A 24,237-nucleotide genomic window follows, 5' to 3' on the forward strand; every position below is an offset into this window, starting at 1 on the left:
CATCTCCACATCATGAGCATAGAATGCATTGAGCTCATCGGGGAGGGGTGCGCTGCTGTTGGAGATGTTGCTTGGGGGGGGGGGGGGGGGGTGTTAGGGGTTGGGACATTGATGTCTACTCACGCCTGCTGTCTGGTGTAGGTCATTGACCTTCTTCCGGCACTGGAGGCGAGCCCCCCTGGTCACACTGCCCGAGTTGACTGCTGCCGCCACCTCATCTCAGGCAGCACTGGCTGCTTTGTACCTCACCCTCCTGGCCCCTGGGGGAACAGGACATCCCTCCTGGTCTCTATTTCATCGAGGAACCTCCCCAGGTCAGCATCCCTGAATCTTGGTGCCAGGCTCCTCGGTGCCATTGTTGTGAGAAGCCTGGGATTGGCTGAGGAAGTGCAGCCTCAGTGCTGCTCGACCTTATTAGTAGGGGGTTGGCGAGCGCGGTCCCGGCGAATCAGCTGGCGAGCATTTGGGGCGGGAAGCCCGTGAGGCCTCGTTAAGTGGGTCAATTAACGTTGACTAGTGTTGCCGGTCAGGGTTTCAAAAACAGCAAAGTATATCATGGAGTTCACCTGACCTGCAACTGTTTATTGATTTTGGTTACAGGGAGCACAAGAGCCTACCTTTCAGGCGTTATTCAACAGAAGCTCTAAGCACTTTTAATCAAAAACAAAGTTTATTCTATGAATTCACTTAACATTTCTATAAACACACACAGTAGCCATTTTAATCAACTACAAACATAAATACCCCAGACAGCTACATTACTATATGTATAACCCTTAATAAATTTATCTCTTTAAACTGTTCCTATTTAATAACACCATCCCATAAACCAGAAACACCTTTTACCAAAACAGTAGGTTTGAATTTCTTCCAGAAAACAGTTATCACTTTTAAGTTAACAAGTCATCTGGAGACAGCTTTTAAACTGAAGGTAGAGGGAGACACTTCAAAATATTTGTCTGTCTGAATACAGCAGCCAAATGTGAAGATGAAAGCAAAGAACCCAGAGCCACACAGCTCCCAGCTCAAAAACCAAAGTAAAACCCAGTGCCACAGCCCAGCTCCACCCACACAATGACATCACTGAAGCCACGTGATAAGACAAAACATTTCTTAAAGGGACAGTTCCATGACACCGGCCTTGTCGGGCCGAGCACCGGGAAACACACAGCAATTCCCACTCGCTACGGCACTTGGAAATTGTTCCGGAGAATCACGCCCTTAATCTCTTTGAATGGTAGAGCAGGCCCCCGAGGGGGCAAATGACCTACATCTGCTCATATTTCAGAGGAAACATGAGGAGAACATTTATTCAGCAAAGCTCCTGGTTATGATCAGGAATGCATTGCCTGAGAGTGTGAGGGAGCAGATTCAAAGGAGAATTGGACAATTTGGTAAGAGAAAAAAAATTAAGAGCATGGGGAAAAAGCCAATGAGTGGGACCAGCTGAGTTGCAGTGGAGGGTAATTTTACTCATGGATTAGTAATCCAGAGGCCCAAACCAATTCTGGAGCAAATGATGAAATTTAAATTCAATTCATGAAATCTGCAATTAAAAGCTTGTCTGATATGTGACAATGGAACTGTTGTCAGTTGACCCAGAGAAATTTGATTTACTCAATACTGTCCTCTGCCCCTCAGTCCAAGGGAAATTCAGGGCTGGGCAAGCTTCACCAATGAAATCCCAAATTCCACCATATAATAGAATGATAAAATAGAATCCCTACAGTGCAGAAGGAGGCCATTTGGCCCATCGTGTCTGCACCGGCCAGCCTCCCCAGACAGGCGCCGGAATGTGGCAACTAGGGGCTTTTCACAGTAACTTCATTGAAGCCTACTCGTGACAATAACTGATTTTCATTTCATTTCATTTCACCGGCCCTTGGAAAGACCACCCTTCTTAAGCCCTACTTAATTAAAAACGTTGCTGAGATAAGGCACAGACGTGAGGAGCTGAACTGCCTCTTTCTGTGCTGTAACTGTCCAATGTTGTCAGGGCCCAGAGAATTTGCTGCAATCCAGTCCTTTCTTGATATCATGTGGAGTGAATGGAATGAACATCTGTGTTGCCGAGCCCTCAGGAGGAGGACATGATGCACTTGGCCAATATGCCAGTTGGGCTGTTGGGGGAGGGTTCAGTCTCTCGCTCCGCCCCGCTCTATAAATTGCCAAGTTCAAGGTGGTCCGCATTCAGTTTCCCCTCTCACTGCCACCGGGACCAGGATGGAGTACAGAGCAGACCAAGTGCCGATGAATCCCGGCGTCTATCCGTACCAGGGGCAGCAGCAGGTCCAGTCCACCGTCATTACCATGGCCCCGAATTTGCCCCCCATCCGGGACCACCTCCCCTGGTCCATCTTCAACTTCGCCTATTTGAATTGCTGCTGCCTGGGATTCGTGGCGCTGGTTTTCTCCGTCAAAGTGAGTGAGGCCCCGGGGGCGGGGGGAGGGAGGGCAGAGACCCCGGGATGGGGGTGGCAGAGACCAGAGACCCCGGGAATGGGGGGCAGAGACTCCGGGGAGGGGAGGGTAGAGACCCCGGGGAGGGGGTGGGGGGGCAGAGTCCCCGGGGAGGGGGGGGCAGAGTCCCCGGGGAGGGGGGGGGGGGGGGGGGCAGAGTCCGGGGGGGGGGGGGGGGGGGGGGGGGCAGAGCGCTGCGCAGCGGACACAGACCCCTGAGAGGGACAGAAGCTGTTTGTCAGTTTTGCAAAATGGCTGTGAAAAGTTCACAGAGCTGCGATATCCCGGGGCTGCTGGACTGTGTTTAACAATGAGAAAGTCTCACTGGGCAATCTCTGCCGTGTTGTTAATCATTTATGTCTATTTCTTACTCGGCAAACTGTTACAAATCAAACACATGTAATCTACAAAGTGTCACAGACTGACTGTCACAGAAACTGACAGCACAGAAAGTGACCATTTGGCCCATCCAGTCTGTGCTGACTCTCTGAAGAGCAGTCACGCTCAGTCCCTCACTCCTGTTTTATTGACCGTAACTCTGGAAATTCCTCATTCTCAAACTCCTGCCCCAAATTATTCACGGATTGACGATCCAGCAGCGTTTCCAGTGGAATGTTCCAGATCGCCTAGTTTTCTTTCCTAGCAGTGCTATAACGTTTCTTAACTTAACTTTAACTTTTCTTAACTTGTCCAAATTCTCATCATAACTGAAGTCCCTGACAACATCCCTGACCAACCTTCTCTGTTACTCCATCAAACAATCCAATCATTTTACACCTGATTTTGTCTTTAACAATCTGATCTGGCTTTCCTTCATTAACCCATGCCTGTACATCTGTTTATTCGCGTTGGCGGCATGGTGGCACAGTGGTTAGCACTGCTGCCTCACAGAATGGTGAGGAAGTGAAACTCTCCACCAGAGGGAATAACAATATTAGCACATTGAGGGTAAAAGTGAAGCATTAAGGATGCTGGAAATCTGAGATAATAACAGAAGATTCTGGAAACACCCAGCAGCTCTGGGCACATGGGATGAAAGTGAAACAAAATTAACATGTTGAGTCCATAAAGAGCAGCATGGTAGCATAGTGGTTAGCACTGTGGCTTCACAGCACCAGGGTCCCAGGTTTGATTCCCCGCTGGGTCACTGTCTGTGCGGAGTCTGCACGTTCTCCCTGTGTCTGCATGGGTTTCCTCCGGATGCTCCGGTTTCCTCCCACAGTCCAAAGATGTGCAGGTTAGGTGGATTGGCCATGTTAAATTGTCCTCAGTGTTCAAAACGTTAAGAGGGGTTATTGTGTTCGGGAGATAGGGTGGAAGTGTTCGGTTATTGTGTTCGGGAGATAGGGTGGAAGTGAGGGCTTAAGTGGGTCAGTGCAGACTCGATGGTCGAATGGCCTCCTTCTGCACTGTATGTTCTATGGATGACCCCTCTTTGGAACACTATTCGAAGGGGCGTTATATTGAACTTGACATGTTAACTCTGTTTCTCTCTCAACCAAAGCTGACAGATCTATTGAGTTTTTCCAACACTTTATATTTTTATAAACACATTTTGGAGGAATAGAAGAGTATACTGATTAAGCTGAGATTCAGAGGGTGCGAGGAAGCTTGTATGGTGCATCCAAGTTTGGCAAAATACATTTGGGCCAAATGCTCTGTTGTTGTGCTGTTATTTCTATGTTGTTAGTGTTGGACGAAATTGGATTCAGGTCCTGGAGTGGGGTTTGAACCCATGTCTGGTGAGAGTTGCGAGAGCTTCCAGCGCACCAAGCTGACTGACACAACCATTTATTTTAGTTTGAGCTCTAGGACGTCACATAATCCACTGGTGCAGTCCAGTCTGCTTATCTATTCTCACAGCGGATAACTTCCATTCTCCTGAAGATAACACTGGATCAGGCATTTCTACAGAACACTTACAGATTGTTTTTGAAAGTATCTACAAGTTTAAAAATGAGAAAACAAACCATTGCTCACTTCAATGTCACTGTAATAAGAATTATTTCGAATAACCGGTTATTTATACTGCTTTATGTTTGTGGATGTCAATCATGGGCAAGTAATTGTTTTGTTTTTTTAAAACATATTGCGCAATATTATCGAGTGGGGTGACAAAATCCAGTTGTATTTGTTTCGGGAGATGGTTTGCAATGTTGAAGCTTTTTTTTAAACAACACAAACTGAACTGGATATCACGGTGCTAACTCAAACAGTATAATCGTGCCCCTTCCGGTAAGGCATTTTGCAAAGACCTTTCCAAAGTTTCAAAGTTAGCAAACTTCAAGTGCTGAATTATCGTGTCCAGCGAACATTGAGATTTTCAAGCCTGGTTGTGTACATTCACAATTGTTTTCATTCAGTCTAGAGATCGGAAAGTTGTGGGAGATGTAGAAGGAGCTCGGCAGTATGGGTCGACAGCCCGAGCACTCAACATTGCGGACACAGTGCTATGCATCCTGACGTTCATAATCATCATTTCTTTGCTGATCACTGGAGTTATTGCAATTAAGGATTATAATTGACAGTCTCAGAATTCAGAAGGAGGTTGGAACTGAAGCCAAGATGGCAGTGCCTAATCTTCCCTCGCCGGAACTCTCTCTATTGCTTCTCTGATAATAATGTATACGGTGACATGTTTAAAGTGATTACCTTGTAGCGATACATATACCTTTTCTATAACATTTGGCCAAGGTGTTACCTTGATTGTATCAATAAAGCAACTGTTGACTGTTTTGGGGACTCTTGGAGTTTTATGATAACTTCCCGCGTTGAATTGCAAACACTTGCTGCAGACCCTTTAAAAAAACTTGCAACCACATTGCATCGAATATGTTTGCGATTAAGTGCTGTTATTTCATGGCAGTGATGTTCTGGCAAAGAGCAAATGAGAAACATTTTATTATTCAGATACTGCTAATTAAAACTTGAAGTTGTCGTGATAGGTCCTGGGTGGTAAAAGGTCAGTGCTTTGAATTGGTCTGCTCAGTGGACCAATTCATTGAGTGTATAGATAAGAGAAAGCTCTCTCCTTGGAGGTTGCAGGTAGGTACAGAGTTTCCGAATTGTGAGAGGCGGTTATCACTGCCCTATGGGACAATCTAGATGGACCAGCCGCTCTGTTCCTATGTGAACTGGACTGAACAGATTTTATGAGTGCCAGTAAGTTGAGGAGACCGGATTCTGGTGGTTCAGTCGAAAGGATTTTGATAGCGTTCCCTGATTGCCTCGCTTTCATTCTGCGAGGCCGAAGTTATGGTGCGGAATCTGTTACGCCCTGTCCTGAGTTCACCAATCTGATTGAAGACATTCCGTGGGGTTTGATAATTGGCTATCCTGCTCATGGACTTGTGCGATAAGTTCAAGAATTGAAGGTCGTCAGTGATTGCTGGGGTGGACGGCGAGGGAGAGAAACTAAGAATAGGGGAGAGAGGCAGGGAGGAAGAGGGAGAGAAATTGGGGAGATGTTGTGGTGGTTGGGGGTGGGAGATGGTGGGGGGATATTGAACTCTAGGACATCACATAATCCACTGGTGCAGTCCAGTGTGCCTCATCTACTCTCACAGCGGATAACTTCACACATTCTCCTGAAGATAACACTGGAGCAGACATTTCTACAGAACACTTATGGTTCATTTTTGAAAGTATCTTCAAGTGTAAAAATGGGAAAAATGTGGGGGTAATATGCTGTGGTGGGGGGTGGGAGATGGCGAGGGAGATGCTGTGGTGGGAGATGGTGGGGGAGATGCTGTGGTGGGGGGTGGGAGATTGCGGGGAGGTGCTGTGGTGGGGAGTTAGAGATGGCGGGGAGATGCTGTGGTGGAGGGTTAGAGATGGCGGGGAGATGCTGTGGTGGGGGCTGGGAGATGGCGAGGGAGATGGTGGGGGAGATGCTGTGGTGGGGGGGTGGGAGATGGCGGGGAGGTGCTGTGGTGGGGGGGTGGGAGATGGTGGGGGAGGTGCTGTGGTGGGGGGTGGAGATGGTGGGGAGATGCTGTGGTGGGGGGTGAGAGATGGTGGGGGAGATGCTGTGGTGGGGGGATGGGAGATGGTGGGGGAGGTGCTGTGGTGGGGGGTGGGAGATGGTGGGGAGATGCTGTGGTGGGGGGTTAGAGATGGCGGGGAGGAGCTGTGGTGGGGGGTGGGAGATGGCGGGGAGATGCTGTGGTGGGGGGTGTGAGATGGCGGGGGAGGTGCTGTGGTGGGAGATGGCGGGGAGAGGTGCTGTGGTGGGGGGGTGGGAGATGGCGGGGGAGGTGCTGTGGTGTGGGGTGGGAGATGGCGGGGGAGGTGCTGTGGTGGGGGGTGGGAGATGGTGGGGAGGTGCTGTGGTGGGGGGTGAGAGATGGTGGGGGAGATGCTGTGGTGGAGGTGGGAGATAGAACATTGAACATTACAGTGCAGTACAGGCCCTTCGGCCCACGATGTTGCGCCGTCCAGTGAAACCCCTCTAAAGTCCCTCTACACTATTCCCTTGGCGGGGGAGATGCTGTGATGGGGGCTGGGAGATGGCAGGGGAGGTGCTGTGGTGGGGGGTGTGAGATGGCGGGGGAGTTGCTGTGGTGGGAGGGTGGGAGATGGCGGGGGAGATGCTGTGGTGGGGGGTGGGAGATGGCGGGGAGATGCTGTGGTGGGGGTGGGAGATGGCGTGGAGGTGCTGTGGTGGGGGTGGGAGATGGCGGGGAGATGCTGTGGTGGGGGTGGGAGATGGCGGGGAGGTGCTGTGGTGGGGGTGGGAGATGGCGGGGAGGTGCTGTGGGGGGTGGGAGATGGTGGGGGAGGTGCTGTGGTGGGGGGTGGGAGATGGCGGGAGAGGTGCTGTGGTGGGGGGTGGGAGATGGCAGGGAGGTGCTGTGGTGGGGGGGTGGGAGATGGCGGGGAGGTGCTGTGGTGGGGGGTGGGAGATGGCGGGAGAGGTGCTGTGGTGGGGGGTGGGAGATGGCAGGGAGGTGCTGTGGTGGGGGGGTGGGAGATGGCGGGGAGGTGCTGTGGTGGGGGGTATGAGATGGCGGGGAGGTCCTGTGGTGGGGGGGGTGAGAGATGGCGGGGAGATGCTGTGGTGGGGGATGGGAGATGGTGGGGGAGATGCTGCGGTGGGGATGGGGGTGGGAGATGGTGGGGGAGGTGCTGTGGTGGGGGCGTGGGAGATGGTGGGGGAGATGCTGTGGTGGGGGGGAGATGGTGGGGAGATGCTGTGGTGGGGGTGGGAGATGGCGGGGGAGATGCTGTGGTGGGGGGGTGGGAGATGCTGTGGTGGTGGGGGGGGGTGGGAGATGGCGGGGGAGATGCAGTGGTGGGGGGTGGGAGATGGCGGAGAGGTGCTGTGGTGGGGGGATGGGAGATGGCGGGGAGGTGCTGTGGTGGGGGTTGGAGATGGTGGGAGAGGTGCTGTGGTGGGGGGTGGGAGATGGCAGGGAGGTGCTGTGGTGCGGGGGTGGGAGATGGCGGGGAGGTGCTGTGGTGGGGGGTGGGAGATGGCGGGAGAGGTGCTGTGGTGGGGGGTGGGAGATGGCGGGGAGGTGCTGTGGTGGGGGTGGGAGATGGCGGGGAGGTGCTGTGGGGGGTGGGAGATGGTGGGGGAGGTGCTGTGGTGGGGGGGGGGAGATGGCGGGAGAGGTGCTGTGGTGGGGGGTGGGAGATGGCAGGGAGGTGCTGTGGTGGGGGGGTGGGAGATGGCGGGGAGGTGCTGTGGTGGGGGGTGGGAGATGGCGGGAGAGGTGCTGTGGTGGGGGGTGGGAGATGGCAGGGAGGTGCTGTGGTGGGGGGGTGGGAGATGGCGGGGAGGTGCTGTGGTGGGGGGTATGAGATGGCGGGGAGGTCCTGTGGTGGGGGGGGGGTGAGAGATGGCGGGGAGATGCTGTGGTGGGGGGTGGGAGATGGTGGGGGAGATGCTGCGGTGGGGATGGGGGGGGGAGATGGTGGGGGAGGTGCTGTGGTGGGGGCGTGGGAGATGGTGGGGGAGATGCTGTGGTGGGGGGGAGATGGTGGGGAGATGCTGTGGTGGGGGTGGGAGATGGCGGGGGAGATGCTGTGGTGGGGGGGGGGGAGATGCTGTGGTGGTGGGGGGGGGGTGGGAGATGGCGGGGGAGATGCAGTGGTGGGGGGTGGGAGATGGCGGAGAGGTGCTGTGGTGGGGGGATGGGAGATGGCGGGGAGGTGCTGTGGTGGGGGTTGGAGATGGTGGGGGAGATGCTGTGGTGGGGTGTGGGAGATGGCGGGGGAGATGCTGTGGTGGGGGGGTGGGAGATGGTGGGGGAGATGCTGTGGTGGGGGGTGGGAGATGGCGGGGGAGATGCTGTGGTGGGGGGTGGGAGATGGTGGGGAGATGCTGTGGTGGGGGGTTAGAGATGGCGGGGAGGAGCTGTGGTGGGGGGTGGGAGATGGCGGGGAGATGCTGTGGTGGGGGGTGTGAGATGGCGGGGGAGGTGCTGTGGTGGGGGGGTGGGAGATGGCGGGGGAGGTGCTGTGGTGTGGGGTGGGAGATGGCGGGGGAGTTGCTGTGGTGGGGGGTGGGAGATGGTGGGGAGGTGCTGTGGTGGGGGGTGAGAGATGGTGGGGGAGATGCTGTGGTGGAGGTGGGAGATAGAACATTGAACATTACAGTGCAGTACAGGCCCTTCGGCCCACGATGTTGCGCCGTCCAGTGAAACCCCTCTAATGTCCCTCTACACTATTCCCTTGGCGGGGGAGATGCTGTGGTGGGGGCTGGGAGATGGCGGGGGAGATGCTGTGGTGGGGGGGTGGGAGATGGCGGGGGAGATGCTGTGGTGGGGGGTGAGAGATGGTGGGGGAGATGCTGTGGTGGGGGTGGGAGATGGCGGGGAGATGCTGTGGTGGGGGTGGGAGATGGCGGGGAGATGCTGTGGTGGGGGGGTGGGAGATGGCGGGGGAGATGCTGTGGTGGGGGGTGAGAGATGGTGGGGGAGATGCTGTGGTGGGGGTGGGAGATGGCGGGGAGATGCTGTGGTGGGGTTGGGAGATGGCGGGGAGGTGCTGTGGGGGGTGGGAGATTGTGGGGGAGGTGCTGTGGTGGGGGGTGGGAGATGGCGGGAGAGGTGCTGTGGTGGGGGGTGGGAGATGGCAGGGAGGTGCTGTGGTGGGGGGGGGGTGGGAGATGGCGGGGAGGTGCTGTGGTAGGGGGTGTGAGATGGCGGGGAGGTCCTGTGGTGGGGGGGTGAGAGATGGCGGGGAGATGCTGTGGTGGGGGGTGGGAGATGGTGGGGGAGATGCTGCGGTGGGGATGGGGGTGGGAGATGGTGGGGGAGGTGCTGTGGTGGGGGCGTGGGAGATGGTGGGGGAGATGCTGTGGTGGGGGGGAGATGGTGGGGAGATGCTGTGGTGGGGGTGGGAGATGGCGGGGGAGATGCTGTGGTGGGGGGGTGGGAGATGCTGTGGTGGTGGGGGGGTGGGAGATGGCGGGGGAGATGCTGTGGTGGGGGGTGGGAGATGGCGGGGAGGTGCTGTGGTGGGGGGGTGGGGGGTGGGAGATGGCGGGGAGATGCTGTGGTGGGGTGTGGGAGATGGCGGGGGAGATGCTGTGGTGGGGGGGTGGGAGATGGTGGGGGAGATGCTGTGGTGGGGGTGGGAGATGGCGGGGGAGATGCTGTGGTGGGGGGTGGGAGATGGTGGGGGAGATGCTGTGGTGGGGGAGGTGGGAGATGGCGGGGGAGGTGCTGTGGTGGGGGTGGGAGATGCTGTGGTGGGGGGGGTGGGAGATGGTGGGGGAGATGCTGTGGTGGGGGTTAGGAGATGCTGTGGTGGGGGGGTGGGAAATGGTGGGGGAGATGCTGTGGTGGGGGGGTGGGAGATGGTGGGGGAGGTGCTGTGGTGGGGGTGGGAGATGGTGGGGGAGATGCTGTGGTGGGGGTGGGAGATGGCGGGGGAGATGCTGTGGTGGGGGGTGGGGGAGATGCTGTGGTGGGGGTGGGAGAGATGGTGTGGTGGGGGGTGGGAGATGGTGGGCGAGATGCTGTGGTGGGGGAGTGGGAGATGGTGGGGAGGTGCTGTGGTGGCGGGTGGGAGATGGTGGGGGAGATGCTGTGGTGGGGAGTGGGAGATGGTGGGCGAGATGCTGAGGTGGGGGAGTGGGAGATGGTGGGGGAGGTGCTGTGGTGGCGGGTGGGGCATGGTGGGGGAGATGCTGTGGTGGGGGGTGGGAGATGGCGGGGAGATGCTGTGGTGGGGGATGGGAGATGGCGGGGGAGGTGCTGTTGTGGGGGGTGGGAGATGCTGTGGTGGGCGGGTGGGGGAGATGCTGTGGTGGGGGGTGGGAGACGGCGGGGAGATGCTGTGGTGGGGGGGTGGGTGGGAGATGGTTGGGGAGGTGCTGTGGTGGGGGGTGGGAGATGGCGGGGGAGGTGCTGTGGTGGTGGGTGGGAGATGGCGGGGGAGATACTGTGGTGGTGGGGGCTGGGAGATGGCGGGGGAGATGCTGTGGTGGGGGGTAGGAGATGGCGGGGGAGATGCTGTGGTGTGGGGGGTGGGAGATGGTGGGGGAAGTGCTGTGGTGGGGGGTGGGAGATGGTGGGGGAGATGCTGTGGTGGGGGGTGGGAGACGGCGGGGGAGATGCTGTGGTGGGGGATGGGAGATGGCGGGGGAGGTGCTGTGGTGGGGGGGTGGGAGATGGTGGGGGAGATGCTGTGGTGGGGGGTGGGAGACGGCGGGGAGATGCTGTGGTGGGGGGTTGGGAGATGGTGGGCTAGGTGCTGTGGTGGGTGGTGGGATATGGCGGGGGAGGTGCTGTGGTGGGGGGGTGGGAGATGGCGGGGGAGATGCTGTGGTGGGGGGTGGGAGACGGCGGGGAGATGCTGTGGTGGGGGGTTGGGAGATGGTGGGCTAGGTGCTGTGGTGGGTGGTGGGATATGGCGGGGAGATACTGTGGTGGGGGGGGTGGGAGATGGTGGGGGAGATGCTGTGGTGGGGGGTGGGAGATGGCGGGGGAGATACTGTGGTGGGGGTGGGAGATGGCGGGGGAGATACTGTGGTGGGGGGGTGGGAGATGGTGGGGGGGGAGGTTGTGGTGGGGGGTGGGAGATAGCGGGGGAGATACTGTGGTGGGGGGGTGGGAGATGGTGGGGGAGATGCTGTGTTGGGGGGTGGGAGATGGTGGGGGAGATGCTGTGGTGGGGGGTGGGAGGTGCTGTGGTGGGGCTGGGAGATGGCGGGGAGATGCTATGGTAGGGGGTGGGAGATGGCGCGGAGATGCTCTGGTGGGGGGTGGGAGATGGCGGGGGAGATACTGTGGTGGGGGGGTGGGAGATGGTGGGGGAGATGCTGTGGTGGGGGGTGGGAGATGGCGGGGGAGATACTGTGGTGGGGGGGGGTGGGAGATGGGGGAGATGCTGTGGTGGGGGGTGGGAGATGGCGGGGGAGATACTGTGGTGGGGGGGTTGGGAGATGGTGGGGGAGATGCTGTGGTGGGGGGTGGGAGATGCTGTGGTTGGGGGTGGGAGATGGTGGGGGAGATGCTGTGGGTGGGGGGGTGGGAGATGGTGGGGGAGATGCTGTGGTGGGGGGTGGGAGATGCTGTGGTGGGGGGGTGGGAGATGGTGGGGGAGATGCTGTGGTGGGGGGGGTGGGAGATGGTGGGGGAGATGCTGTGGTGTGGGGGTGGGAGATGGTGGGGGAGATGATGTGGTGGAGGGTGGGAGATGGCGGGGAGATACTGTGGTGGGGGGGGTCGGAGATGGTGGGGGAGATGCTGTGGTGGGGGGTGGGAGATGGCGGGGAGATACTGTGGTGGGGGGGTTGGGAGATGCTGTGGTGGGGGTTGGGAGATGGTGGGGGAGATGCTGTGGGTGGGGGGGGGTGGGAGATGGTGGGGGAGATGCTGTGGTGGGGGGTGGGAGATGCTGTGGTGGGGGGGTGGGAGATGGTGGGGGAGATGCTGTGGTGGGGGGGTGGGAGATGGTGGGGGAGATGCTGTGGTGGGGGGGTGGGAGATGGTGGGGGAGATGCTGTGGTGGGGGGGTGGGAGATGGTGGGGGAGATGCTGTGGTGGGGGGGTGGGGGATGGTGGGGGAGGTGCTGTGGTGGGGTGGTGGGAGATGGTGGGGGAGATGCTGTGGTGGGGGGGTGGGAGATGGCGGGGAGATGCTGTGGTGGGGGTTGGGAGATGGTGGGGGAGATGCTGTGGTGGGGGGTGGGAGATGCTGTGGTTGGGGGTGGGAGATGGTGGGGGAGATGCTGTGGGTGGGGGGGTGGGAGATGGTGGGGGAGATGCTGTGGTGGGGGGTGGGAGATGCTGTGGTGGGGGGGTGGGAGATGGTGGGGGAGATGCTGTGGTGGGGGGGTGGGAGATGGTGGGGGAGATGCTGTGGTGTGGGGGTGGGAGATGGTGGGGGAGATGATGTGGTGGAGGGTGGGAGATGGCGGGGAGATACTGTGGTGGGGGGGGTCGGAGATGGTGGGGGAGATGCTGTGGTGGGGGGTGGGAGATGGCGGGGAGATACTGTGGTGGGGGGGTTGGGAGATGCTGTGGTGGGGGGTGGGAGATGGTGGGGGAGATGCTGTGGGTGGGGGGGGGTGGGAGATGGTGGGGGAGATGCTGTGGTGGGGGGTGGGAGATGCTGTGGTGGGGGGGTGGGAGATGGTGGGGGAGATGCTGTGGTGGGGGGGTGGGAGATGGTGGGGGAGGTGCTGTGGTGGGGGGGTGGGAGATGGTGGGGGAGATGCTGTGGTGGGGGGGTGGGAGATGGTGGGGGAGATGCTGTGGTGGGGGGGTGGGAGATGGTGGGGGAGGTGCTGTGGTGGGGTGGTGGGAGATGGTGGGGGAGATGCTGTGGTGGGGGGGTGGGAGATGGCGGGGAGATGCTGTGGTGGGGGGTGGGAGATGGTGGGGGAGATGCTGTGGTGGGGGGTGGGAGGTGCTGTGGTGGGGGGGTGGGAGATGGTGGGGGAGATGCTGTGGTGGGGGGTGGGAGATGGTGGGGGAGGTGCTGTGGTGGGGGGTGGGAGATGGTGGGGAGATGCTGTGGTGGGTGGTGGGAGATTGGGGGGGGAGGTGCTGTGGTTAGGGGGTGGGAGATGGCGGGGGAGATGCAGTGGTGGGGGTGGGAGATGGTTGGCGAGACGATGTGGTGGGGGTGGGAGATGGTGGGGGAGATGCTGTGGTGGGGGTGGGAGATGGCGGGGGGAGATGCTGTGGTGGGGGGTGGGAGATGGTGGGGAAGATGCTGTGGTGGGGGGGTGGGAGATGGCGGGGAGATGCTGTGGTGGGGGGTGGGAGATGGCGGGGGAGATGCTGTGGTGGGGGGTGGGAGATGGTGGGGAAGATGCTGTGGTGGGGGGTGGGAGATGGTGGGGGAGATGCAGTGGTGGGGGTGGGAGATGGTTGGCGAGACGATGTGGTGGGGGTGGGAGATGGCGGGGGAGATACTGTGGTGGGGGGGTTGGGAGATGGTGGGGGAGATGCTGTGGTGGGGGGTGGGAGATGCTGTGGTTGGGGGTGGGAGATGGTGGGGGAGATGCTGTGGGTGGGGGGGTGGGAGATGGTGGGGGAGATGCTGTGGTGGGGGGTGGGAGATGCGGTGGTGGGGGGGTGGGAGATGGTGGGGGAGATGCTGTGGTGGGGGGGTGGGAGATGGTGGGGGAGATGCTGTGGTGTGGGGGTGGGAGATGGTGGGGGAGATGATGTGGTGGAGGGTGGGAGATGGCGGGGAGATACTGTGGTGGGGGGGGGCGGAGATGGTGGGGGAGATGCTGTGGTGGGGGGTGGGAGATGGCGGGGAGATACTGTGGTGGGGGGGTTGGGAGATGCTGTGGTGGGGGGTGGGAGATGGTGGGGGAGATGCTGTGGGTGGGGGGGGGGGGGTGGGAGATGGTGGGGGAGATGCTGTGGTGGGGGGTGGGAGATGCTGTGGTGGGGGGGTGGGAGATGGTGGGGGAGATGCTGTGGTGGGGGGGGTGGGAGATGGTGGGGGAGATGCTGTGGTGGGGGGGTGGGAGATGGTGGGGGAGATGCTGTGGTGGGGGGGGTGGGAGATGGTGGGGGAGATGCTGTGGTGGGGGGGTGGGAGATGGTGGGGGAGGTGCTGTGGTGGGGGGGTGGGAGATGGTGGGGGAGATGCTGTGGTGGGGGGGTGGGAGATGGCGGGGAGATGCTGTGGTGGGGGGTGGGAGATGGTGGGGGAGATGCTGTGGTGGGGGGTGGGAGGTGCTGTGGTGGGGGGTGGGAGATGGTGGGGGAGATGCTGTGGTGGGGGGTGGGAGATGGTGGGGGAGGTGCTGTGGTGGGGGGTGGGAGATGGTGGGGAGATGCTGTGGTGGGTGGTGGGAGATTGGGGGGGGAGGTGCTGTGGTTATGGGGTGGGAGATGGCGGGGGAGATGCAGTGGTGGGGGTGGGAGATGGTTGGCGAGACGATGTGGTGGGGGTGGGAGATGGTGGGGGAGATGCTGTGGTGGGGGTGGGAGATGGCGGGGGAAATGCTGTGGTGGGGGGTGGGAGATGGTGGGGAAGATGCTGTGGTGGGGGGTGGGAGATGGCGGGGAGATGCTGTGGTGGGGGTGGGAGATGGCGGGGGAGATGCTGTGGTGGGGGGTGGGAGATGGTGGGGAAGATGCTGTGGTGGGGGGTGGGAGATGGTGGGGGAGATGCTGTGGTGGGGGGTGGGAGATGGCGGGGAGATGCTGTGGTTGGGGTGGGAGATGGTGGGCGAGATGCTGTGGTGGGGGGTGGGAGATGGCGGTGAGGTGCTGTGGTGGGGGGGAGATGGTGGGGGAGATGCTGTGGTGGGGGTGGGAGATGGTGGGGGAGATGCTGTGGTGGGGGGTGGGAGATGTTGTGGTGGTGGTTGGGAGATGGCGGGGAGATGCTGTGGTGGGGGTGGGAGATGGCGGGGGAGATGCTGTGGTGGGGGGTGGGAGATGGTGGGGAAGATGCTGTGGTGGGGGTGGGAGATGGTGGGGGAGATGCTGTGGTGGGGGGTGGGAGATGGCGGGGAGATGCTGTGGTTGGGGTGGGAGATGGTGGGCGAGATGCTGTGGTGGGGGGTGGGAGATGGCGGTGAGGTGCTGTGGTGGGGGGGAGATGGTGGGGGAGATGCTGTGGTGGGGGGTGGGAGATGGTGGGGGAGATGCTGTGGTGGGGGGTGGGAGATGTTGTGGTGGTGGTTGGGAGATGGCGGGGGAGATGCTGTGGTGGGGGATGGGAGTAACTGGGGGGAGATGCTGAGAATGCCATATCTGAGGGCCAAAATATTTCCAACTTTCCACCTGCCACATTCTGGCTCTCAGCTTGTGGATGCTCAGAAATCTGCAATAGGACAGATCTTTGTGCAGTGTGAAGGATCTGGCACATATAGGGTTAACGTGGGGCTGAGTACAGTACAGCCCACCCAGTGATGCAAGAGAATATATGACCTGCACGTCTGTCAATTGAGAATCCTGCCCTTAGTCTCGGGAACGGAGAATTCTGCCGCCTGTCTTTGGGAGGAATACAGAGTGTGTGTCTAACTTGCCTCTGCATGTAGCCTGTCTCTGGGTGTGTGTCTCTGGGAGGATGACAGACTCTATCAGTTGGGCTGTTGGGGGTGGGTTCAGTCTCTCGCTCCGCCCCGCTCTATAAATTGCCAAGTTCAAGGTGGTCCGCATTCAGTTTCCCCTCTCACTGCCACCGGGACCAGGATGGAGTACAGAGCAGACCAAGTGCCGATGAATCCCGGCGTCTATCCGTACCAGGGGCAGCAGCAGGTCCAGTCCACCGTCATTACCATGGCCCCGAATGTGCCCCCCGTCCGGGACCACCTGCCCTGGTCCATCTTCAACTTCTTCTACATGAATTTCTGCTGCCTGGGATTCGTGGCGCTGGTTTTCTCCGTCAAAGTGAGTGAGGCGCGGGGGGGGGGGGGGGGGGGGGGGCAGAGATCCCGGGGAGGAGCGGGGGGACAGAGACCCCGGGGGTGGGGGTAGAGACCCCGGGGAGGGGGGTAGGGGGCAGAGACCCCGGGGAGGGGGGGGGGGCAGAGACCCCGGGGAGGGGGGGGGGAGGGTAGAGACCCCGGGGAGGGGAGTGGGGGATAGGGAGCAGAGACCCCGGGGAGGGGGAGTGGGGTTGGGGGCGGGGGCAGAGCGCTGCGCAGCGGACACAGACCCCTGAGAGGGACAGAAGCTGTTTGTCAGTTTTGCAAAATGCCTGTGAAAAGTTCACAGAGCTGCGATATCCCGGGGCTGCTGGACTGTGTTTAACAATGAGAAAGTCTCACTGGGCAATCTCTGCCGTGTTGTTAATCATTTGTGTCTATTTCTTACTCGGCCAACTGTTACAAATCAAACACATGTAATCTACAAAGTGTCACAGACTGACTGTCACAGAAACTGACAGCACAGAAAGTGACCATTTGGCCCATCCAGTCTGTGCTGACTCTCTGAAAGAGCAGTCACGCTCAGTCGCTCACTCCTGTTTTATTGACCGTAACTCTGGAAATTCCTCATTCTCAAACTCCTGCCCCAAATTATTCACGGATTGACGATCCAGCAGCGTTTCCAGTGGAATGTTCCAGATCGCCTAGTTTTCTTTCCTAGCAGTGCTATAACGTTTCTTAACTTAACTTTAACTTCTCTTAACTTGTCCAAATTCTCATCATAACTGAAGTCCCTGACAGCATCCCTGACCAACCTTCTCTGTTACTCCATCAAACAATCCAATCATTTTACACCTGATTTTGTCTTAAACCATCCGATCTAGCTTTCCTTCGTTAACCTCTGTCTGTACATCTTTTTGCTGTCAAGAGAGGTTGGATAAACACGGGTTGTTTTCTTTGGAGCAGAGAAGGATGTGAAAGGTTCTGATTGGGGTGTATAGGATTATGAGCAGCATGGACACAGTGGATAGAAAGCAGATGCCCCCCTTCATTGAAGGGTCAGTAACAAAGGGGCATGATTTTTTTTAAAATCAGGAAAGCGCTGCCTGGGAAGATAGTTGAGGCAGGAAACCTCACAATCTTTAAAAAGTACTTGGATCAGCACTGGGAATGCCATAACATTCAAGAGCGGGAATGGGATTAGTGTCGATTCAGAATAGTTTTTTGTCAGTACAGGTTTGATGGGCTGAATAGTCTCATTTGTACTGTTTGACTCAATGATCTGTTTGTATCTGAAAGCAACAAAGCATTACAGATTGAGTCCATGTAATCTACTAACCAATGGCAGTTTTAACATAACCGCTTATTGTCACAAGTAGGTTTCAATGAAGTTACTGTGAAAAGCCCCTAGTCGCCACATTCTGGCGCCTGTTAGGAGAGGCCGGTACGGGAATTGAACCTGCACTACTGGCCTTGTTCTGCATTACAAGCTGGCTGTTTAGCCCACTGTGCTAAACCAGCCCCATAATAATCACTTGTTTTCACAAGTAGGCGTCAATGAAGTTATAGTGAAAAGCCCCTTGACGTCATATTAGACAATTAAATCCTACACTGTTCCATTTAGGTCCTCTCTGAACTACTTACTCCTCACCTTAAACCTATACCCTCTGGTCCTGGATGTTTCCACGTGCTGGATGGAGAAAGAGCAGGCAGCATAAAGATAAGATAGTTAACAATAAATTCAATGAAAGAGAGACTTGCACCTCTATCACTGTTCTCATGACCACCAGATGTCTCCATGAGTTTCAGTCACTGTTACACTGTATGGAAACAAGGACATTTTAGAGGGATGTTTACCCAGAGAATGGTGAGGAAGTGAAGCTTTCCACCAGAGGGAGTGGTCGAGGAAACAAGATAAGCACATTTAGGATAAAAGCATAATACACAGATGCTGGAGATCTGAGACGTTAACAGAAAGTTCTAGAAAGTCCCAGCAGCTCTGCGCACATGGGATGAAAGTGAAACAGAGTTAATGTTTCAAGTCCACTACGACCCCTCTTTGGGACACTATTCGAAGGGGAGTTATATTTAACTTAACACGTTAACTCTGTTTCTCTCTCCACCGAAGTGGTCAAACCTGTTGAGTTTTTCTTTTTTTAAAAAAAATTTAGAGTATCCAATTCATTTTTCCCAATTAAGGGGCAATTTAGCATGGCCAATCTACCTAGCCTGCACATCTTTGGGTTGTGGGGGCGAAACCCATGCAAACATGGGGAGAATGTGCAAACTCCACACGGACAGTGACCCAGAGCCGGGATCGAACCTGGGACCTCGGCGCCGTGAGACAACAGTGCTAACTACTGCGCCACCGTGCTGCCGAGTTTTTCTAACACTTTCTATTTTTATAAGCACACTTTGGAGGAAGGAACAGAAGAGTATACTGATTAAGCTGAGATTCAGAGGGTGTGAGGAAGCTTGTATGGTGCATCCAAGTTTGGCAAAATACATTTGGGCCAAATGCTCTGTTGTTGTGCTGTTATTTCTATGTTGTTAGTGTTGGATGAAATTGGATTCAGGTCCTGGAGTGGGGTTTGAACCCATGTCTGGTGAGAGTTGCGAGAGCTTCCAGCGCACCAAGCTGACACTGACACAACCATTTATTTTAGTTTGAGCTCTAGGATGTCACATAATCCACTGGTGCAGTCCAGTCTGCTTATCTAGTCTCACAGCGGATAACTTCCATTCTCCTGAAGATAACACTGGATCAGGCATTTCTACAGAACACAGATTGTAGACACTTCCCAAAACAATTTTACGGATGAGAAAACAAATAATTTGATCACTTCTATATCACTAATACGAGTTATTTTTAAGAACTGGGAGCTGGATTCTCAGTTTCAGAGACTAAGTGCTGACGCCGGCACTGAATCGGTGGTGACCTCTGACCCTAAGAGCGACGCCGGTCCCAGAGCAATTCAGGATCCGTTAATGGACTAGCATTGGCGCCACGTGGAACTAGTGCAATTCCAATGCAAAATGGTATCCAATACACTGGGGTTGGAATTGGCATTTGAGAGGTTGACAAGCTGCAGCTGCACATAAGCTCTCCACTCCCCACACACACTTTGGTATCCCAAAGGGCGGCTCCTTGTTTTGCAGATGCAGAGCTCGAGACCCTGCTCGATGCTGCAAAGGAGAGACAGGGCACCCTGTTCCCCAGCATGGGAAAGAGCCAACTCCCAGGCACAGGTGGCAGAGGTCATGAGCACTGTGGGCCCCACCGCCAGGACTGGTCAGCAATGTCGTGAAAAGCTGCACAACTTCCTCGGGACGGCCAGGATGAGTAACCAGCATCGTTCTCCAGCGTCAACGCCATCAAATACACCCATATCCACACCACCTTCTCCCACACCTGGAGGGCAACCGAACCCCACCCTTCGGCAGTCTGCTCGCACACCACTCTGCACCATATGACAATACCCATACCACCCGCCATGGCCAGGTGCTCTGTTCACAAAGGCCACTAGCTGGCTACCCTTTATGCTGCCTGCGTCCGACTTCCTCACACTGAGCATTTATGTCCCCCTATTCTCTTGCCCCCCCCCCCCCCCCCCGCCCCCCTCCCACCTCCTGGAAAAGAAGGTGCACAACCGTAGGGAGAGAAAGTAGACTGGAGGGGGCCCGCCAGACCTGCGGCTCCTCACTGTTGTAGAGCAGCAGGTATTGGACCTGGTCATGGAGAGCGGGCAGTCGCCGTGGCAGAGGTAGACATTGGGAACCAAATGCGACCCTGCTGAGTTGCGGTGTCCCTATGGCAAATGAGGCACCACCCTCACCCTACTGCACCGTCCTCCTTCCCCAGCATCCCACTGCCCCCAGCACCCCACACCACGCTTCCACCACCCATATCCCAGCACCCCACCACCTCCACACCACTCACCCACCCTCCCACCCCAGCACCACACCACCTCCCACCAGCCCCATCCCAGCACCTCACCACCCCCTATCATACCTCTACCAGCCCCAGCCCAGCAACCCATCACCCCATACCACACTTCCACACCTCCCCTCTATCACCTCACCCCACCACCTCCAAACCACCTGCTTGCACCCCCCCCACCTCAGCATCCCTACACCACCCCTACCTCAGCACCCACCACCTCCGCACTGCCCCTCCAGCAACCCCACCCGTGATCCAAACATACATCATGTCTTGTGCCTTGTAGGATCATCTGGTGATTTGCCGGGTGATTCTGGTGCCCCTGGTCACAACCCCTTGACACATCGAGCAACAATGTTGTAGCAGACAGCGACGCAAGCCACCAAACACCAGCCCGCAACACCGACTTTCCATCACAGCTGCCTTCAACACCCTCCACCATCCCAGGGACACACTGGGCATTATAGTGGTGAAGAGATCCTGGGGCACTATCTGGTGCGTACCACACACGTGCGGTGGTACATCAGATGGAGGGAGGAACCCCCAAGGGGGCGGACGGTTGGAGGGCGGGCCGACCTCGGGAACGAGCTGCTGTCCAGCTGGGTCACTGGCTTCCGGAAAGGGCGGTCCCATCAATGCTCGAGATGCAAACACAGAGCCAGGGACTACAAGAGGGGGTGTCAGCAACCATCCGGCACCTGCAGGCGCAATTGGAGGAGTCCAACCGCCTGCAGGGACAGGAGGTGATACAACATGCGTGCTATACAAGCTAACATTGAAAGGGTGGCATCCACGGTGGAGGCCTTGGAGGGCTAAGGTATCGGCCATGGGTCAAGATGTCCAAGGCCTGGGGTACTCTGTGCAGGCAGTGGACGAGGCGCCTGACAGTGCGGCACTGTCACAGGCAACCATGTACCAGGGCCATCTGGACTTTGCAGCAGCGCTCCAGAGCTTGGTCCAGTCACAACGGGTCATGGCTGCGGGCGTCGATGGCATTGCCCAGGCGCTAGCTGACCTGAGCCAGTCCCAGAGGAAGGTAGCCCAGTACCTGTGCTCTATGGCCACGGGCATTGAGACCCTGGTCAAGATGAGAGTAGGCCTCGAGGATTGGCAGCTCCAGATGGTGGGGGAGCCCCCGGAGCACGCTCAGGCCGGACCCCTGTCCCAAGGTGTACCTCGGGGCCTATCGGGCACCCCGAGGTAGGCAGAGGTGATGGGGTCCGTTTCAGTGACCCTCGCAGGGGAGCTGCTGGAACACTACAGTGCCTCAGGCTCCGCCCCCAACCCCCCATCCCTGGCACACCTGAAGGGCTGCAGGCAGAACAGGGTGGCACCACATCACCTGGTACAACTGAGAGACTGCCGGGCCCATCCAGGCTTGATTATGCCAGAGGATGGCTGCCAAAGGGGACCCAAGTCACAGGGCAGGAATTGCATCAGATTGCCTCTACCCTGATATATTGCCTGGGGAACCACTTGGACAGAGTGTTAGGGCCCGTAAGGCCAGAAAGCTAGACAGCAGTTAAGTTGACATGGGTACAGAATACAGGATAGCATTAGGGGCTCAGACACAAAGGGATGGGCTGGGCTCTCTGCAAAGGAGGCGGGAGGGGGGGATTAATGAGCGTCCATTGGAGGTGGACCACTCACCCCACACTGCATCCTGTCTCCGCCCCCCCCCCCCCCCCCCCCGCCTCCCCATGGATTCTGTGGCACCATGTGATGGAATGGTCAGCTTGCAGGTAGCGATCACCCAGGTGGACAGTGGAAAGTGCTACCATGGGCAGGAGTCAGATGTTGCCAAACGATGTGGAGCAACAGAGCTCATCACAGAGCGGGTTGTCATCATCCTCCATCCCATGAACCAGACCCGCTGATACTGCCAACCCATGGCCCCCTCACTCCATAGTGAGGCAGGTAGGAACCACTGAGGTGGTTGCAGGTGTGGGGGAGGGAAATGGGGGTGGTGCAGGGAGCGCGGGCATGGGAGGGGGTGGTGTGCAATTAAATTAGTTAAATTGTGGAGTGCAATATCGATTTTTAACAGCTAAAACTAATCTGGATAACACAGTGCGAACTTGGACACTGAGATTGCTCATTTACCTCTCCTCACAGAGACAGTTTCAGAGTTAGTGAATCTTAAGTGCTGAATTATCGTGTCTTCGAGCATTGAGATTTTCATGCCTGGTTGTGTGCATTCACAATTGTTTTCATTCAGTCTAGAGATCGGAAATTAATGAGAGATACCGAAGGAGCTCGGCAGTATGGGTCGACAGCCCGCTCACTCAACATTGCGGCCACAGTGCTGAATACCCTGCTGTACATAATCATCATTGCCTTGATGTTCGGTGGAGTTATTGGTGCCGGTAAAATGCTTCATGCACAGTCTGTCAATCCATATCATCATGGTTAAAATTGAAGCTAAGGTGTAAGCGCCTCATCTTCCATGGCCGGAGCTGTTATATGATCGGACTCTTTTCATGCTCTCCGACCTCTTTATATTTTTGCTTCTTTAATATCTTAACTAGTACTGGCATGTTCAAAGTAAATTCGCAGTAGTACAGATTTCTATTTTCACTATAAAGCTTTGGACAAGGTGTGACCTTGATTGTAATAATAAAGCAACTGATTATATTTTGGGGTGTCTTGTAGTTTCATGATAAGAAGCTTTCTGTGTTGAATTGCAAACACTTGCTGTTGATCCTTTTTTAAAAAAAAAACCTTGTACTTGCAACCACATTGCATCGAATATGTTCATCCACGGTGAAGTGCTGGGTTTCCATGACAGTGATGTTCTTTGTTCTGGGAAAGAGTATTTTTTCAGATTCTACCAATTAAAACTTGGGAGTTCCCTTGATCTGTCCTGGGGTTTTGGGGGGGGGCTGGTCACAATTGTTAGAGCGAAGACGGAGGCCATTCAGCCCATCGCCCATCGTGTCTGCACCAACACTCTGAAAGAGCACCCTACCGAAGTCCAATCTCCCGCCCTATCCCTGTAACTCCACCTAACCATTGGACACTTCCGGGCAATTTAACACGGCGAATCCACCTAACCTGCACATCTTTGTTGGACTGTGGGAGGAAACTGGAGCACCCGGAGGAAAGCCACGCAGACACTGGGAGAAAGTGCAAACTCCACACAGTCACCTGAAGCTGGTATTGATCCCGGGTCCCTGGCTAACCATTGTGCCACCGTGCTGGTTTAGGGGGTGTGGGGTTTGAATTAAGACTAGGGCAAGGAAGAGGGTGAGAAACTGGGGAGGGGGAGGAGAGAGGGGATTAACCATGGTGAAGAGGGAGTAAATTTTGGTGGGAAGAGGGATGAAATGGGGAGAAGAAATTGGGAGAACACGGGAAGAAATCGAGGATAAAAATGGGTGATGAGAGAAAGGTGAAGGGGGGGAATTGGAATAAATGAGGGAAGAATGGAGAAGAGGGATTGAAATCAGGAAAAGAAATGGAAAAGCTTGTTGGACGAGGTTGCAAATTGGAGTTAAAGGCAGGAGAAACGTGTAATGGGGCAGGAACGAGGGAGAGGGGGGGCGAGGGTGGAATAAATTTGGGGTGGGAAGAGGGGAAGAAATTAAGGAGAGTAATTGTGGGAAGATGGGGGAAACCTGGTGGCCTTGGGAGAAGAAGGAGGTAACTGGGTAGATACTGCGGGGGGGGGGGGGGGGGGGAAGAGGGGGCAAAACAAAGTGAAAGAGTGGGTGAAACCTGGGAGAAACTGGAGGAGGGGAGTAAGTGGTGAAGATTGTAAGAAACTGCGGATAAGGGGTGAGAGTCACAAAGAGGGAGGGAGAAAAATGGCTTCATCTGAGGGTAAGGCAAGAGCGGGGAAAGGGAAATTGGGAGAAAATTGCGGAGGAAAGGGGAAACAGGAGAAGAGTGAGAAATTGGGAAAAAGGAAGAAATGAATAGAGGGATAGGAATTCGTTGGGGAGAAACTAGGAAGCAGACTTATTGGCAGAGGAAAAATGGCGTGGAGAAGAAAAAACTGGGGGCTGGATTCTCCGTTCTGGAGACTACCGGGATT

General features: G+C 56.8%; 2 protein-coding genes across 2 annotated transcripts; both read left to right on the forward strand.

Annotated features, from left to right (window-relative positions):
* The first annotated feature begins 2,167 nt into the window (after positions 1-2,167).
* On the forward strand, positions 2,168-5,195 carry LOC119971834 (dispanin subfamily A member 2b-like). Its single transcript, XM_038808041.1, has 2 exons — positions 2,168-2,421; positions 4,824-5,195. Exons 1-2 carry the CDS (start codon positions 2,224-2,226, stop codon positions 4,983-4,985), a joined length of 360 nt encoding a protein of 119 aa, XP_038663969.1. The 5' UTR covers positions 2,168-2,223; the 3' UTR covers positions 4,986-5,195.
* Positions 5,196-16,027: 10,832 nt separating this feature from the next.
* Positions 16,028-22,835, forward strand: LOC119971835 (dispanin subfamily A member 2b-like). Its single transcript, XM_038808042.1, has 2 exons — positions 16,028-16,283; positions 22,420-22,835. The coding sequence occupies exons 1-2, from the start codon at positions 16,086-16,088 to the stop codon at positions 22,612-22,614; spliced, it is 393 nt and encodes a 130-aa protein (XP_038663970.1). The 5' UTR covers positions 16,028-16,085; the 3' UTR covers positions 22,615-22,835.
* Positions 22,836-24,237: the final 1,402 nt, after the last annotated feature.

Source organism: Scyliorhinus canicula, chromosome 9 (assembly GCF_902713615.1).
Source record: "Scyliorhinus canicula chromosome 9, sScyCan1.1, whole genome shotgun sequence".
Classification (NCBI taxonomy): Eukaryota; Metazoa; Chordata; class Chondrichthyes; order Carcharhiniformes; family Scyliorhinidae; genus Scyliorhinus; species Scyliorhinus canicula.

Excerpts from the sequence above, each read along its gene's own strand:
- LOC119971834 (XM_038808041.1), top strand. The coding sequence starts at position 2,224 with ATGGAGTACAGAGCAGACCAAGTGCCGATGAATCCCGGCGTCTATCCG. Across the intron at positions 2,422-4,823 it reads CGCTGGTTTTCTCCGTCAAA|TCTAGAGATCGGAAAGTTGT; the intron begins GTGAGTGAGGCC and ends GTTTTCATTCAG.
- LOC119971835 (XM_038808042.1), top strand. The coding sequence starts at position 16,086 with ATGGAGTACAGAGCAGACCAAGTGCCGATGAATCCCGGCGTCTATCCG. Across the intron at positions 16,284-22,419 it reads CGCTGGTTTTCTCCGTCAAA|TCTAGAGATCGGAAATTAAT; the intron begins GTGAGTGAGGCG and ends GTTTTCATTCAG.